At 45.8% G+C, this 15,747-nt stretch overlaps 1 protein-coding gene and 1 long non-coding RNA gene across 12 annotated transcripts in view; one reads left to right on the top strand and one right to left on the bottom strand.

Annotated features, from left to right (window-relative positions):
* The window catches only part of BCOR (BCL6 corepressor), a 70,130-nt gene that overhangs the window by 43,459 nt on the left and 10,924 nt on the right, over positions 1 to 15,747 (bottom strand). For 7 of the 10 annotated variants that reach the window (XM_034754410.1, XM_034754403.1, XM_034754430.1 and 4 more), the window contains exons 2-4: positions 5,826 to 5,955; positions 4,251 to 4,329; positions 284 to 3,109 (exon numbers count right to left, since the gene is read on the bottom strand). In XM_034754410.1, coding sequence (XP_034610301.1) covers positions 284 to 3,109; positions 4,251 to 4,329; positions 5,826 to 5,911 — 2,991 coding nt within the window. In that variant the 5' untranslated portion in view covers positions 5,912 to 5,955. Of the gene's footprint in view, positions 1 to 283; positions 3,110 to 4,250; positions 4,330 to 5,825; positions 5,956 to 8,379; positions 8,589 to 9,050; positions 9,190 to 9,295; positions 9,486 to 15,747 lie in introns of those variants that run through there. The other 3 variants (XM_034754376.1, XM_034754381.1, XM_034754394.1) reach the window with 3 other exon arrangements.
* Positions 11,597 to 15,739, top strand: LOC117868488. 2 transcript variants are annotated; one of them, XR_004643649.1, is made up of 3 exons: positions 11,598 to 12,084; positions 12,499 to 12,651; positions 14,188 to 15,739. It is a non-coding gene; the product is annotated as an uncharacterized LOC117868488 (long non-coding RNA). The 2 variants fall into 2 exon arrangements; XR_004643648.1 differs by having other exon boundaries at positions 11,597 to 12,084; positions 12,499 to 15,739.

The raw sequence follows: 15,747 nt of genomic DNA, 5'->3' as shown, positions 1-15,747 counted from the left end.
AACTGCAGAATATTTAATACTTATGTTATCAGCACTTTATCAGTTCTCATTAAAAGCATTTTTTAAACTGACTAGTGAATACATATAGTTCACATCTACTACTATTCACATAACCTGGCTTCACAATTTTATAAACAAAAAATTACGGTTACCATTTCTGGCAACATCTAGACCAAATAACATATTCCCCACCTGTGTAGGATATATCAAATTTAATACTTGACTGTGACTTTATAAACAAAAACACAAAAAATGCTTTGGTAGTTAAACCTCACAGACTCACCTGCAGTGCCCGCTGCTCTCGGCTGAGTTGACTAGAATCTGCATACAGTTCAGTTGTAACACACTTGAATCGATCACCTACATAGCCAGCAGAGTTTGCAATTCTTTTTGCCAATTTAGACGGCTTGGGTTTCAAAATTTTGCCATCAGTAGATTCTAGATCATCAGTTCCATCTTTGGTATATGTCTGATTAGACTCAATATTTGACTGTATATTTCCCATACAAAGTTGTTTTGCACCATCCTGTACTTTGCCAAAACACATAGCTGGACCATCACTTCCATGAGTATTCTCTAAGAAAGCAGAGGAAGGCTGAACTGGTAATCTTTCTTTATTTTGGCTTCCTGATACATCCTCTTTCCTTAAATTGAACAGTGATGAATTCTGGGACTGTTTAAAATTATAGGTTTCGTGGAAGTCATTATTTCTTCCAAACTCTTCTCTCATTACAATAAAATCTCTGTGCTGCAACACTTGTTCTACCTTGAGCTTTGTGGGGTCACTAGTTTGAATACTGCTTTCAGTAGTAAAGCCAGTTTTTGCTACATTTGTTTCACTTTTCACATCTTGTTCATCTCGCAGAAGATCTGAAAAGAGGTGTTTGTCACTTTTGGCCGCGTTCTTACTATGACTTGAACTTTGGTGTGATTTTGTGTTCTTATCAATAGGTACTTCATAATGTGTCTTTGTACTGGTTTCCAGCATCTCTGGCAATCTGTTTCTTGTAGCAGGATCCTCATAGCGGAGCCTTTCGTGTGACCTAGATCTTCTTTCTGATTTTTCATCCTTATTTATTTCCAAAGCTGAATGCTGTAACAACATAGGATGTACCATCCCCATCCCCAGGGCATCTTGATAGGTCATAAACTCTCCTCTAGCCGCTGGCAGGGTGTATGGAATGCCAGGTTTTGGTGCCAGATGCCCAGGGAAAAGACTGCCATTAGGTAACAAAAGTGGATGAGGATACACAGGTCCTTTCCCATGTAAAGATAAAGGGCTTATAGCTATACCCTCTGGAACTGGAAATGGGAGATAACTTCTTGGATACGGCAATGGTGGAGATCGGAATGCCTCATTTGGAGGTAAAAACATGGAACTTGATGCAAGGGCATTCTCATTTGCTTTGAAACTAGATTCTTGATTATTGGATTTAGTCACTTTACTGTTATGTTTTGCAGACGTTGCTAACGGTTGTCCTATATGCTGTATGACAGATGCAGTACTTTCCATAGCACTCCTGTTTGTCTTGGTGCAATCTACATTGGCGTTTGGGGCTGGCGAAGCAGATGCTGGCCGACCTCCACTTGACACAGACCCTGAAATATTACTGACTACTGCTTCTGTTCCACCCATCCTAGGGCAAGAAGAACTTCTCTGTTGTGGTATCACCCAGTCTAATGCTTTGTTTTTCAACTGCATGTTTTTACCACCGGTATCTTCGTTTGGACTTGGACCAGGAACAACCCAGGATGAGGGTGCAGTGCTAATTATTTCAGGTCTATAGAGAGGACAACCATTTCCCGAAGGAAAAATAGTTTCTTTCTGAACATCGCTTCCAGATAAAACTAATCCACTTCCACCTCGGTTATGAACTAAAACAGTTGGTGCCATTTTTTTAATAAGGTCAGATTTGGTTGTCTCTGCATCAACAACTTTTGATGACAAGTCTAGTGGCTTGTCTATGACATCTTTGGCAGTTGTTTGTTTTTCTAGTGGTAGAGGTGACCGGCTGTCCTTTCTATCGTGACCTGTTTTTCTTACATGTGTTGTAGCTTGCTGTGAAATTTCACCAGTGTCATGTGTTTTGGGAACTTTTCCATTAGACAGTCGTGAAGGAGGAAATTCATTACTTACACTCACATATGGCTTTGGGAGCGTAACTGAAGAAGGAGACGTCGAAATTCTGGTAAACTGTTTGTGATACTCTGAGTAGGTATCCCCAACTTGTGTGGGCAGATGAACTCTAGGAGATGGTCTCGGTGAATGAGATAACAAGATAGCAGGGTCTGTCGACATATTACCAGCAGCTGACTTTGCTGATGGGACTCTGGGCTGTTTGCTGTTCTGAATATGTGGATAGGCATGAGAGTCAACAGGATTTCCAGGACTGACTCCCATCTTCCAAGACAAGCTTTTATCTGGACAGTGTACTAGTGGGGGAATTGTTGGAGATGCTGAAGCAGCTGAGATCCTCATTGGTGAAGCTAAAGATGATGGAATGTGGGGAGCAACGTAGTGAGAGGGCGGCAGATATAAAAAACGTTCACCATTTGTACATACAGGTGAATATGTCAGATGTTGTGGTAAGCTGTATGTGGACTGCTGAGGTAGCAATGCCTTATACATGTTCAATGAATACTTATTTGGTGAGTCAAGAAAAGGATATAGAGCGGGTGTTGCACCCTCCATATAAGGATTTACCCAGGGAAGCCTTAGGTAACTAGCACCATTGACATTAAGAGGACTTTGTTTGTCACTTGAAGTTCTGTCCAAGCCTAGCGTTTCCCCTGTTGGAACAGAATTTTTTTGTATTCCAGGTGGTGTTTTATATATAGCACTGAAGCCATTTGGGGGTTTTCCAGAGACAGCTGCATTTTCTATTGCTTCGGAGGGATTCGATTTGAACTGTATCTCTGGATTTCTTTCAGAAGTAAATCCAAGACCAGCTATAGAACTTGTAGCATCCCGTGCTTTCTCTGAGCCAAGTCCACATAAACTGGAATAGACAATACTACTGGGGACTCTAAGTCCTTCCCGCATAAGTCCAGACCTGTCCATGCTCAGAGCTGCAAGACTGTCAATGCGATGTGCTGCAGTTGCATCCACCTTTGTAGAATAAGAAATGTGTTATTTGTACATGTTAAAACAACATTACTCTAAACTATAAACACATCTTTAATTTCGAAGAGAAACAATACTAATAGAAATACATTGTTCATTGTTAAAATGTATGTAGGTTGATTGAACTGGTGAACATGGCTGCCGGAAATAAATCTAATTAATTAAGATGTTGGCTGCTTCATATTTGTCTTGGAGAACCTGACAAGCTGTAAAGGGGCACCATTTAGTAAAACAAGTTTTAAAATGAATAATTTGACAGATGTGTTGACCCTTTTACACTTGGAACCTAACTATGTTAATATTGCCTTTAAATAATCATCTCCTTAAATTTCCACTTCTCAGCAGAAACCATTACTACAAGACAGAAGACCGCAACTATGTCATCCCAAAAATGCAATCCTTTCAGGGGCACAAGTCTTTTGAAATATCCAAAAGGCATCACTTTTGCCAGTCTGTCTGCAACGGAAAATCCAGGATAGGAGGCTACATGTGCTCCACTCCCAAACTCACCACCCCTTTTCTACAACAGTAGTAGTGGGGGAAAAGCAATCTGACTTGTTTGGAGATGGATCTCAATAAATTTATTAACAAGATTATATAAGGGGGTCGACAGTGATAGCAAGGGGATAGACTCGATAACCCAGGAGGTCTCTTCCAGTACTACGTGTCTATGAAAAGTACCTCAATGAAACAGTGCTGAAATTTTTTTTATTTCTACTTCCAACTTTTTAAACAGAGCGCCAAATAGCTGGTGTTTTGATTTATTTTGTGACTTTATAAACTAATCCTGCCAGAATCACAAGTGTGCCACAACACATTATTCCTAATGGCTTAGAAATAACAGTGCTGGTGGTATACCACTCTGCATACAGAAGATTAACAAGATAACAGAACAGAATGAAAGAAATTGTTTCTAACATGAGGCCTTCTTCACACCTTTGAAAAATAAAAAAGTAACCTTTTACCACAGCTTGAAGAAGGCCTCTAATCTGAAGCAACTTGTGTCTTAATTGTAGTCCTAGCTGCACTCAAGGTATTTTAATTTCTTTAAATGAAATGTCATCACACAAAAATGAAATAAAAAATAATCAGATGCTATTTCAGTCTAAAGCTATTAATCTCTTACCACACTGTGATTCAGGTGATTTTCTTCCCTCAATTCCAGTCTGCTTTTCGGAGCATCGCCATCATTTACTGGAATTTTCCTATTAAAAATGTAAGCTTACTATTTGAAAATATTCCTTGCATATAATATTAATAAAAGATTGTAAGGCTCCATATTTCAATTTTCCCATAACAATCCCATATGAAATTGTCTCCATCCTCTACATTAACTCACAAAAATAATGATATTTAAATAGTGCCTGAGAACAGATTCAAGGTAAAAAAGGTTTTGACATTAAGAAAATTTTAGTCCACTTCAAAAGAACTTATCCCAAAGGCAAGTGACTTCTTTGTTAGTTTTTTTTAAAACTTCATATCTAGTGATAATTATGTAATTTAATGTACCATATTCACATACCATCTCTAAATGTTAGAGAAGAGAAAATTAAATACACACTAATGTCCATGCTAAAGAGTAAGCTCCACATCTGCGCCATACCAGGGCTGGGAATTGTTATCACAGAAAGCACTGATAAAGAATATACCTTAGTGCCAACTTTCAAATCCCATGAATAAAACAGCTGACATGAAGCAGAAGGAAAGTTTCATCATTACCCAGAAGAGACCGTTTCAATCATTTGATATTTAAAGAGCTAACAATAACTTGAAAAAAATTAAAATTACACTTCTGATTTTATAAATCTGTTAACGATACAAATAACCCCTAATATTATATTACTGTACCTGGAAACAATTAGGAAAAATAATAGCAAAACTTTTTAACCCAGTTTGTTTATTTTGTGTTTCCACAAAGCTGGCAAATAGTCACTTTTACTGTTTTTCCCTGTATATATCACAAACACCCTGCTTCTGGGGGGCTGTCAGTCAGCAACAAAGGAGAAAATTGTTTAAAAAACAGAGGAGGAGGGGGAAGAAACAGGAAATTATATATATCACAAAAGTTGGCAGGGTTACTCAAAGTTAAGTGTAGTCTCTGAAAGTACTGTTGAGGCTTATTGTTTTTAAATAAACTAGATTTCAAGTTGGTGGTGTCCCTTTAGCCATAGAGTCCACTTGGAAAATATGTATTAAGAAGCATAACTAAGATTCTTGAATTAATAGTATTAGGAGGGAAAAAAATAACTTATGGGGTGACAATAAGGAATCCAGTACCTAGATAAAAAGGCCATTGTTTCGATTTTTAATCACTGGGCAAGCCATTTGTTTTAAGGCACTGAGAGGCAAATCACATGGGACTGGCATGCCTAGCATTTAGAGTTAAAAGACTATGTATTTGGATTAATACTCCTTCATAAGAACGAAATAATAAATTAAGTGTAAAAGTGCATTTAAAGGCTGCTTAGGGGAGTAATCTTTTTTTAAAGGGCGCTCCTGCTTCACTGAACCAGGTTGCCTGTTAAACAGTAAATCACTAACTGGTCTACTGCTGTCACGCACATGTCTCCCCCCCATGCTGGCCTGATCTCGATGCAAGAAGGCAGCTATCTACTCAGGCATTAGGAAAGCGAATGAACTCTGAAATCTCACATCACAGAATCTCGCCGTGGTTTAACTTGCCAGAAGCTTAAATATTTACCTGTCTTCATTAATTCCACACATGCGGACCCTTTCATTGCTCATCCAGCTATGAACGTTGCCATACAGGGGAGTTGCAGAAAGCATGACGTCGTCTTAAAAGCGCTGCTTTTTCTTCACGATTTTATATTCTATTAAAACAAAAGTTGAGAAGATTGGTCTAGGAGGAAGTGCAAACAGCACAGTGGAGCAGCTAGCCAGCCTCCCTCCGGGTAATTAATAATGAATGCAGGATTGGTGTGGGGAGTGAGCTGCCTACGCTAAACGCTAAGGGAGAGATACCCTGCAATAAAGGAGCAAATTGAGGGCATTTATAGGTCAGAGGAGATGGATCTTTTCCCTAGTGCATAGCCACAAAATTAAGAATTACTCCAGGCTATCGACAATTTAAAAAAAAAAAAGTTTCTCCAATGCATTTAATTTGAACTAAGAAACGACTGGACTGGCAAAGTCTACACCGATCCCCAAATATGTCCCATGCACCTCACGTACACCCAAATAAGGAGAGATTCTGCATGCTGGATAGTGCGTTTTAAACTGGAAACAAATCTACATTTGGAATACGCACTAGCAGAAAGCGCATTATAACAACAAGTATGTACCTTCTAGATCACCCACCCTACGAACTGCTGAGAAAGCTTGTACAGTACGAGTTACACTGAAGAGATGCCTCTGCGAAATGGATCTAAAGGAAAACTCGCTCCTAATGTTTGCACATGGGTTAAAAATAGCAAGTGGGTTGCTGAGCTCCCCACCCCTTGATTTGATTAAGCACCAAGCCCTGATGGCTTTTGCATTGGAGCTGCTGCGAGTGCTTTCAGTAATTCAAATGACGCCTGCTTACTCCAGGGAAAGAAATCATTAGCGGGCTCGCTGGAGGAGTATTAGCAGTCCGAGAGGATAGGCGCTGTGTGGTGCAGCAGCAAAGGCAGGTGAAAGGTAACCGGATTGTCGCGGAGGGGGAATGCCTTTTCTTCCTTTCTTATGCCATCGCCACCCCCATTAAATTCCAGTTTGCTGCATGAGTGAAGTGTCAGGACAAGCTGCGTTTTATTAACAGGATTATCGCGGCGCATGATTTATTCCAGTGCAGGATTTTAATTGCTCTTTGGAGGTTGAGTCGTTTCTTTTGACTGAGCTTCAGCCTGCATCCTGCTGTTAAATGCTGGGTTAATAAGTAGGGGGAGACTTTAATGCACAGGATATCCCTCAGCTCTTCCTCTTTTACAAAAATAGAGTCCTTCAAACGGGAGGCACGGCACTCTTTTTACACATGCATACAAGCCAGTAATGGATGGCTGACCATGGGGAATTTAATCCAGAACGTTTCCCAAAGCATATATGCTTCTCGAGTAAACTCACTTCCTTTGTCAGAGTCCACGATATGCAAATAATTACTTTGCTATTTAAGGGGGAAGGATCCCAGATTGTGTGTTTAACACAACACTTCACACCCGTTCAGCGAGATTCAGGAAATAAAACGGCAGGAAAGCCCCGTGTTCTCAAACATCCCCCCCCCCCTCCTCCTCCTTAGAGAAGTCTATTGTGTAAAGCCCCATGCCTGGAACAAATGTATATTGATGAAATAGCACGTTCCCCCTCCTCCCTCCAGAATAGTTAGCTTTCAATAATGAAGTCCACAAAAATCTGTAGAGATTAGATAGTGGGCTATCACTCAAAAGGAGTTATTTCACTGGAAAGACGGTTTCTGGACAGATTTACTGGTTTCCAGATGCACCGCTCGTAATGTTTTCAATAGAGCAGCAGCATGAAGAGAGAGTGATTTAGGGTTTTACAGACGGTTAGTAGCCGCCCCGTGTGCTGCCTCATCTGTAAGGAATGGACACAAAGTCCAAATAGATAGGGCTGTGTGTAAAGGGGCCCACTGCTCTCCCTTTTTTAAACGGAGGGCACGAAAGGCAGACTGATATTACTCATTAGCGGAACTGCTAATGCTCCTCGTTTCCTCGCTGGAAGTGTATCATTAACATCAGCTGCGGTGCCTGAATTAAAGCCTGTCAAGCCCCTGCCATTTGCAAATAATGAAATACTAAAAATTACGTTCGCGGCTTAAGGGTTCACTGGCTCGCTAGATCGGGCAATACGAGAGATCAAACTGAAAGTGCCCAATAATAAGGCAGCCAACGCCCGAAGTATTTAAAAAAAAAAAAAAAAAACCCTACTTTTCGACTGCAAGCCAAGAACCTCCCTTCCTCCGCCAGCTGCACGAAGTTTGCCTGAGGCCGAGGTGTCTGAGCCGGCAGGCTGCGTGCGGCTGGAAGCACAGACCTGCTACTGAGCGCTTGCAAAGAAAAATGTTGCAATTCCCTCTCCAAAGCAGCACTGCAGTCCCCTGAGCGTGCGAAGAAACGTCTTCCCCCACCCACCCCCACACACACTCGTTTCGCGTGTGCAGCTGAGCAGCTTCTCCAGGGCGTGCAATATTAATGCCCTCTAACAGAGCTACACTGATCCCAGTTATCCTTTCGGAGCGGAGGGGGGAGGCAGTGGCTTTGCGATCGCTTTCGGGGTCGCGCTGTGCTGTGGATACGTACGTGTGGCTGTATTTATAATCGCCGCCCTGATGAACTTTTTGTGAACTGTTTAAAAGTGGAGGTCTGTTGAACAAACAGCGGCGCCACTGCCAGCCATAATTTCATTGCAACAAGCAAGAGACTTTAACTCTTCCGACTCCTTTTTTTCCTTCTGCGGACAAGGGGTCGCAAAATGAAGGAGGGTGACCCACAGCGTTACAGATAATCCACCTCCCCCAGCACCCCATTATCAGCAGGCAAATCCCTCTGTAGAACCTCTGTCACTTCCACCAACCTTGAAGCATTTAATACGCAAGGGTGGGGGGCTCCTGCCCTCCATTTACAGCGGGTCTACCACCCTCCCCCCAGGGAAAGGGAGAAATCCGTCTCCTTTGGTATTTTCCTCCGCGGATCGCCCCGATCTCTAACCTGGAGCGTTCGCGGCCGCGCTCCGATCACAGACCTGTACGGGCGCGTGTGTGACTGCAGCCAGAGGAATAAAAGACGCGTTTAAACCCTTGCCCGCCCAGCTCGGCTCCAGTTTCCCGAAACATCCACAGAGCACACCACGGCCGGCTATTTCCAAGCTGGTTTATCCAGTCCGGAGTCAGTCGGTACGAGACCCCACCGCCTCCGCACGAGAGTCAGCGCTGCAGTTGCTGGCTGCTGCCATGCCGCTCTCGCGTACGTACCAGCACGGACTGGAAAGCCCGTTCCCCTCGGGGGCAGGAATTACCGATCGCGGCTCCGCCAACTCCTCGGAAACTAGCCTGCTGCGGTAGGGGTGCCCAGCAGAATTCAGCCTAACATGAGAGAGCACGGAATTTCCTCCCGGAGGTGTCTGGCTGGGCGAGCCCTTTGGTGCTATATATAGAGCGTGATACACACACAATTTCAGAGCAATGCCGGCGTGTGAGACGCACTTAAACACACTAACCTGGCTCCAAGCGTCCCGCTGAGCTGCCCCTTGGCTCTCTTACCCCCCTCCCTGCACTGCCAGGCGTGCTCGCTTTACAGGGCAGCCTGAGACAGCAGCGCTGGTGCCCGGAACACCCAGTTCTCGGCGCTCTCCGCACGCAGCCAGAGCTCCGCGATGCAGAGACAGGCACAGACACACACAGCGCTGTTTGGGCATTTGATTAAAAAAGGGAAACGTTTGGGTCTCCCTCGCAACGTCAACAGACTTTTGGCAGCCATTGACGCCAGCAGCAGCAGCAAAGTTTTGTTAACACACTCCTGGCTTGGAAACTAGAAAAACCCGATGCCGGGGGCCAAGGGACGCCGCCGCTCATTCTTGCCTCTTGGGCAGGGAAGCCAGTGCAAAGTGGTAGCGCCTTGCCCCTCCCCCCGACTTCCCTTGAGTCACTATTGTGAGGACGTCTTCTTGATTAGGAACAAGTGGAAAAGGTGAAAGCGGGGTAAGGAAAGGAGAGGAAGCCCGGCTGGGGACAGGCAGCTGCAGAGAGCCAGGAAGGGGAGAGAATGCAACGGCGCACGAGTTCCCTTTTGGCGCCTTTACTCTTTCCACCTCCAGCTCCTTCTGGCAACTCGCCAGTTTCCACTGCAAAAGCCACAGACCCACCCTCAGCGCGACTGCGGGCGGCTAGAAAGCTTCATGGGTTAAAGTCTGCGAGTAATGTAGTAAGCAAGTGGCACCGACAGAGCAAGAGGTAGTTGAACAACCTGGCCCTCGGAAATGAAAATAGTGCAATAAATTACCCCGTCCTGATTGTCTCCAGGCCACTGGAATGATCATTTCTAGGTTTGTGAAAATCCCTAAGAGAAGTGAAAAGCAATTCGGGATTCATACCAATCGACTTCAATTAGACCAAACTGTTCAGCCAGACTTTGATTTATAGAGCAGCACTCCTACAGTATTTAAGCTTAAATACGGACAGCTACTTATAAACGTGTTTAGCCACCTCGTTTCTCTTATACTTATGGCTAATATATTTACAAATTATACATTTACCGACACCAGAGTTAGAAATGACTTTAAAGACACCATATTGCACAGTTTAGGATATCTAGTGTACAGCTTTCGGATCGGCGGTCCAGTATTAGACAGATGGTTAAAGGGGGAGGTATTTTTCTTTTTAATAAAAAATACCCAAGGTATATTTTGCAAGATCTACACAGCATCACTGATTTGACACACATTTTGCAAGCCAGGCTAGGAAGCAGCAGGCTAAGTAGCCGCCGCATGGCTCTGCGGATTAGAAAAAGAAGTTTGACCTTTACCCGGGACGTGTGGCATTTCATTTAACCATAAAGCTAAGTACAATGTGCCAGCTAGGTCTCTAAACCGATTTAAAATACATATTGAGTCATGCACAACACTAGTGCATTTCGGTTTAAGAAACACACACACACACACACGAGGGTCGGTGTCTATTTTAAGATTTTAAAACAACCTCTTTCCTCTGCGTGTTGACTCCTCTTTCCTGCCGAGGCTCCCACACAGTCACGTGTAGCGAGGCTATCAGGACTTTCTACCGTGTAAACAAAACGCGGCGGAGCCATCTGAGGGCAGCCAGAGCTGCTACTCGGCATCAGCTACATTGGGAAGAGGACGGGGACAGGGGTGCGCCGAGAGGGACTCCACCCACAGACAGACAGACAGACGCTGCAGCCGCGGGAGGGGGAAGTGGGGAGGCAGAGATGACTGTGGCCTCTGTCTGCGGCTCTCCAGCTGCCAGCGATTGGATTCGCGGGGGAGAGGGCCGCAAAGGGCAAGTCCCCGCCCTTGGGGCAGACACGGAGGATCAAAGGGGGAAGGGATAGGAGGGATTAGATTTCGGGGGGCACAGGAGGGTGTATCCCACTGGGGCGAAGGATACGAGGGACTCCCGGGGACGGGGGACATGGGGAAGGAAGGAAGGCACCGAGGACTTCAATCGCTCCCCTTCACGGCCAGGCACTGGCCCCCCTGCCTGGCCCAGTGACGATTCCCTGCCCCATGAGGGAACCCTCCCGCATGCACCCCTTCCTCCGCCTCTGCGTGATCGGGGCGCGGGCAGGGGGACCCTTCACCGCCAGACGCGCCCGGGAGGAGGCAGAGCAGCAGCGCTTGGTTCACGTGCGTCTGCTCCGCTCGGTCTCCCGCGCGCGTCCGAGCCTGCCATAGAAAGTAACTCCGCGGCGGCCGCCCCGCTCTCCCCCCACCCCGGCCCCCAGCAGCTGCCTGCGCTACCAGGCGAAGCGGTGCCGAGTTCTCACCGCCATTTGCAAACAAAAGTTTTAAATTAATGATAAACCTGGGATCGGCGGAAGGGCGGCGGAGAGGAGGCCAACGAGGGAAAGTTAAAATGGCTGGCGATCCTTCAAATAACCCTGGCCATTTCGCCCACGTACGCGACAGAGTCTCAGTCTTCCCTGCCAGCGCTGGGGAACCACCCCCACCTATTTTAGGGGGAACCCCGCGGCAAAAGGGGCGGGGAAGGGAGCACGCGGCTCACTTTGGAGAGTTCACAGAGGTGCCGGCGTCTGCAGGTTATTAAATCTGGAGCACAGTGAAGCACATGCTTGAGCCCCCCACTGAAATACACCGAGGAGGTGGGGGGGGAGGAGGACATTTTATTTGCTGAAGCAGAGACACGGCTGGCACCCAAGTTGGGGTTGTTTAGGGTGAAGAAGAGGGGCCTTGACACAGGGGAGCTGACCCTCCACGGGCCACCCTGTGAGAGTGTTATAAGGGTCACCGCTGAAACGTGCACTTGGCAAGCGGTAAGTGGCGACACCAGTTCCATTGCGCTTCTGCGTCTCTCCCCCCGCCCCCGCCACACATTTCCCTTGTGTGAATGGCGGAGCTGAAGCGGAAAAGGCTTCGGCTCCACGCGGGGGAGGGGGGGTTTCTAGAGTATAAATCGCGAAGGGCAGCTTCGCATTTCATCCTGCCACTTCTCCAGCAACGACATTAATAACGCCCCCTCCTCCTCCGGGGAGGAGATGACTGGAGAGAGAGGCAGCTAGGCGGACATGCTTGCCAGAGAAGGGAGCTCCTGCACCATACGCCACAGAGCCACTAAATCTGAACCCCTTTTATCGATGGCCCTTAGCCACTGTCTGCCCCCCCTTTCCAAGCGATAGTTTAGGCTCCCTCTGTCACTGATCCCCTCTTCTGCATCTCTCACTTCCTAGACCGTCCGCGCCATTTTAGAGACACACAGAGGAGCGAGGGTTTCCGCTGCTGCTGCCAGAGACAACAGGCAGCAGCCGAGCCTGAGCTGCGCCGGAGGAGCAGCAGGAGAAGAGAGATAGATACAGCCGGCCTGGCACCAATGTGCATTTCAGGTAATTAAGCTAACATTGCATCCGCCGAGCGGAGTCTCGGGGAGAAGGGAGAGCGCGCAGGGCCGGGCTCCCCCACCCCTTAACCCTTCAGAGTCCCTACAGCTCAGTAGCTTTCCATGTTGGGTTGATTTCATATGGCTATTGCTTTGAAGAATTAAAAAAAACACCTTTAGCCACCTTTCCCTCCACACACACGTCTGGCTTTGGCGAGGCTCACTGTGCACATCTAACTCAGCTCCCTGTACAAACGCATTTTCCATCCCACCCTTCCCCGCTTATTTTGCCGACAGGAAACTTCAGGTTGGAAAAAAAAAATACCCCCACACATTGAATAGATAAGTCCGCCTGTTTCTGTGAGAGCCGAGCGAAATGGTGCACTCATTTCCGCAGCATTATCTGGCTATAAATACCACCGTTCCGGGCCCCTTCTCCTCCCCGCACAGCACCCCCTGCTAGAATGATTAATGGGACATACGCCCTTGGTTTTCCTCTGACCGCCCCTGATCCACGTTGCTTTCTCTCGCAGTCACCAGTTCAAGCTGTACCGTACGGTGAGAGAGCGCCCCCCCTCCCACGCCCCCCGCAGTATCCACAGGGGACGTTAGCAGATATTGATCACGGGCGAGTTGATTTTGCATAATTGGGGCTGACAGTGCCTGTGGTTCCCTCATTTACGGAGCAACAGCTTTGAGAGGCTGATTGATTAGGAGCGGCCCCCTCCCTCCCTTTCCCCAGACAGACACACAACCCGTCACCAAAAGGAGGCAGTTTGAAGGCGATTCTCTCCGGAGAGTAAAGCAGCTCCTCATTATACAGCAAATGGCCGGCGCGCCGACAGCGAGATATTAAACTTGGTCCCCTGTCTAGCATATCTAGCTTAACTAACCTGGGATCCGTCTGCTGCCCGCAGGACTTTGTCTATGCAGCAAGGTTTGTTGGGGGGAGGGGGGCGTAACTCAACTGCACTCTTGTAGGCACAAGATAGACCATTATATTCAGCGATCATTTAAGAAAAGCGCTTGGGAAGTTGGAGCGGCTTATAAACAACTCAGTCGGCGTATGGTTAGCAATACTTGAAGAGTACCACCCCGCCTCAAAAAAAAAATTATGTGTGTGTTTACAATGCGAATGTTTCCCCCTCCTGGGAAATACTTTCCGAGTACTTCTGAAAATCACGGAACATTTTAGACAACAGTTATAAACAAGGAGCTGCGCGCACATCTACACGTTTTTACATAACTACTGGTCCCAAACCCTCACATCGTCTTCTCCAGACCGTTTAAAGAAATAGTTATCCTACAGAGAGCAGGTAGGCATGTGCCAGTCATCTGATTTTACAATTCTTGTTCAAACAGCAGAAACGTACGTTTATTACGTGAATCCGAAAGTTACTGTAAAAGCAAAGTCAGGCTTTCTATACAAAGTTTTGCGATGTTCCTCTGGGTTAATACCCCACAGTTGTATGAAGACTCACACAGACATCGGTCATACAGGGAAACACTAAGGACCATTGCAATTTCTGTTTTTTCATCTTAGAACTCAGCACCGAAACAAAGCACTGAAGCAACTGCTATGCAGATGGGCGGCTATGAATTTTTGCTGCTGCTTAGAGCTTTAATTACTCGCTCTTGATCCGTGGGACTACGACACTACACCGCCAAGGTTAAAATGCCCTGAACAGCTCTGAGCAGATGTGAGCGAGTTGGCAGACGCGCAAATGAGGTCTGCCTCTAAGCACGATAACAAGTGACTAATACATTGCATATCTCTGAAAGAAAATTATTTTTCTCTAATTTGCATTAGCTTTTTTTAAAGCCAGCGACAGTCCCTCCGCAGAGGCAGCACTATAATCCTGGAAATACTGCTCCGTGACTTTAAAAGATTTGGAAGAAGGAAGAGAGTGCCAGTATTTTGGCGACGTAGACTTGTTTATCTTTCCGCCTTAGCTTCAAGGCGAAACTAGTTTCGCAAGCAACGTTCCTACAGAAATGGCATACGTCATATAAAAGATTAATTTATAGCATTGACGCTAAGATTATTGAATTACTATTGGAGTAACTTCCGCCGTCAACAGCACATTATTCATAAGACCCAACAGTATGGGGGGGGGCAGAGGGGAACTGAAGAAAAATCAAGACAGTCACCCTTAAAAGAAGATTATACCCACTATGTGAAATTTTGTCTTTCTAAAGAGTTCTGGGCCAAACGAAAATAGATTTTAGAGATTACTTTGTGTGTAAAAACATAACTATTCTCTGTTGCAGTTAAAACTACCTAATTTGAAAATATAGGCAGACCCTACAGTTCTTAATCATGCGGGCTGGGTTTGGATACATAAGGAAACCTTAAGGACAGACAGAATCAGGTAGTGAATTTCTCTTTAAGTTTAAAACGTCTTTGTTTTAAGAGATCTAGCCTGACCAATTACTTTCTCGTTTTTACTTTTTTGAAGCTGTTTTTGACCCAGAATCTTACATACCGTCCTGACAACATACTGTCTAGTTGATCAGAGAATGCCTACAACTGATCTCAGGATAACAACTTTCTTTTACAGCAGCACCTGCATTAAAAACAAAGGATGCGATTCACCATACTGTTTTGAGAAATGCTGTCCAAGTTGGAGTCATCTCACGTTATCAGCTTAGTCCAAGGGAAATTCAGATCATCATCATCCCATGTGTACAATCCCCTGCACCACAGGGCCTGCTTTTCTTCTCACAGAATTCAAGGGGAACTTTGCTATTGCCTTCAATAGGATCTGGCCTGTATATGCACATTTCAGCACTCTACCCACTTCCAGGAAAAGGAGCAGGGCTTAGTAGTCAAGATTCTTTTTCGGGGGGGGGGGGGCAAATTCCGAGCCCGCTGTTGTCCCTGCGTTTGCCCTTGCTGACGGCCAGGGCAGAATTTGACCTTTAGACTCTCTCTCAAGCTTAACAAAAGGAATTGAAGTCATTATCCAGTCTCTTGTTTTAGAGAGACCCTCCACTGCAGGAAGAGCTTTTCCCCTACAGGTGTATTACTCAACTGCGATATCAAGGGGTCTGTCTGAAATTTAGCCCAGGTATGTGCACACAAGTTATGATGAGAAAAAAA

The sequence above is a fragment of the Trachemys scripta genome, chromosome 1 (genome assembly GCF_013100865.1).
Source record: "Trachemys scripta elegans isolate TJP31775 chromosome 1, CAS_Tse_1.0, whole genome shotgun sequence".
NCBI classification, from domain to species: domain Eukaryota; kingdom Metazoa; phylum Chordata; order Testudines; family Emydidae; genus Trachemys; species Trachemys scripta.
Note: the sequence above shows the minus strand (reverse complement) of the source record. Positions and strands in the feature narration are given on the sequence as shown.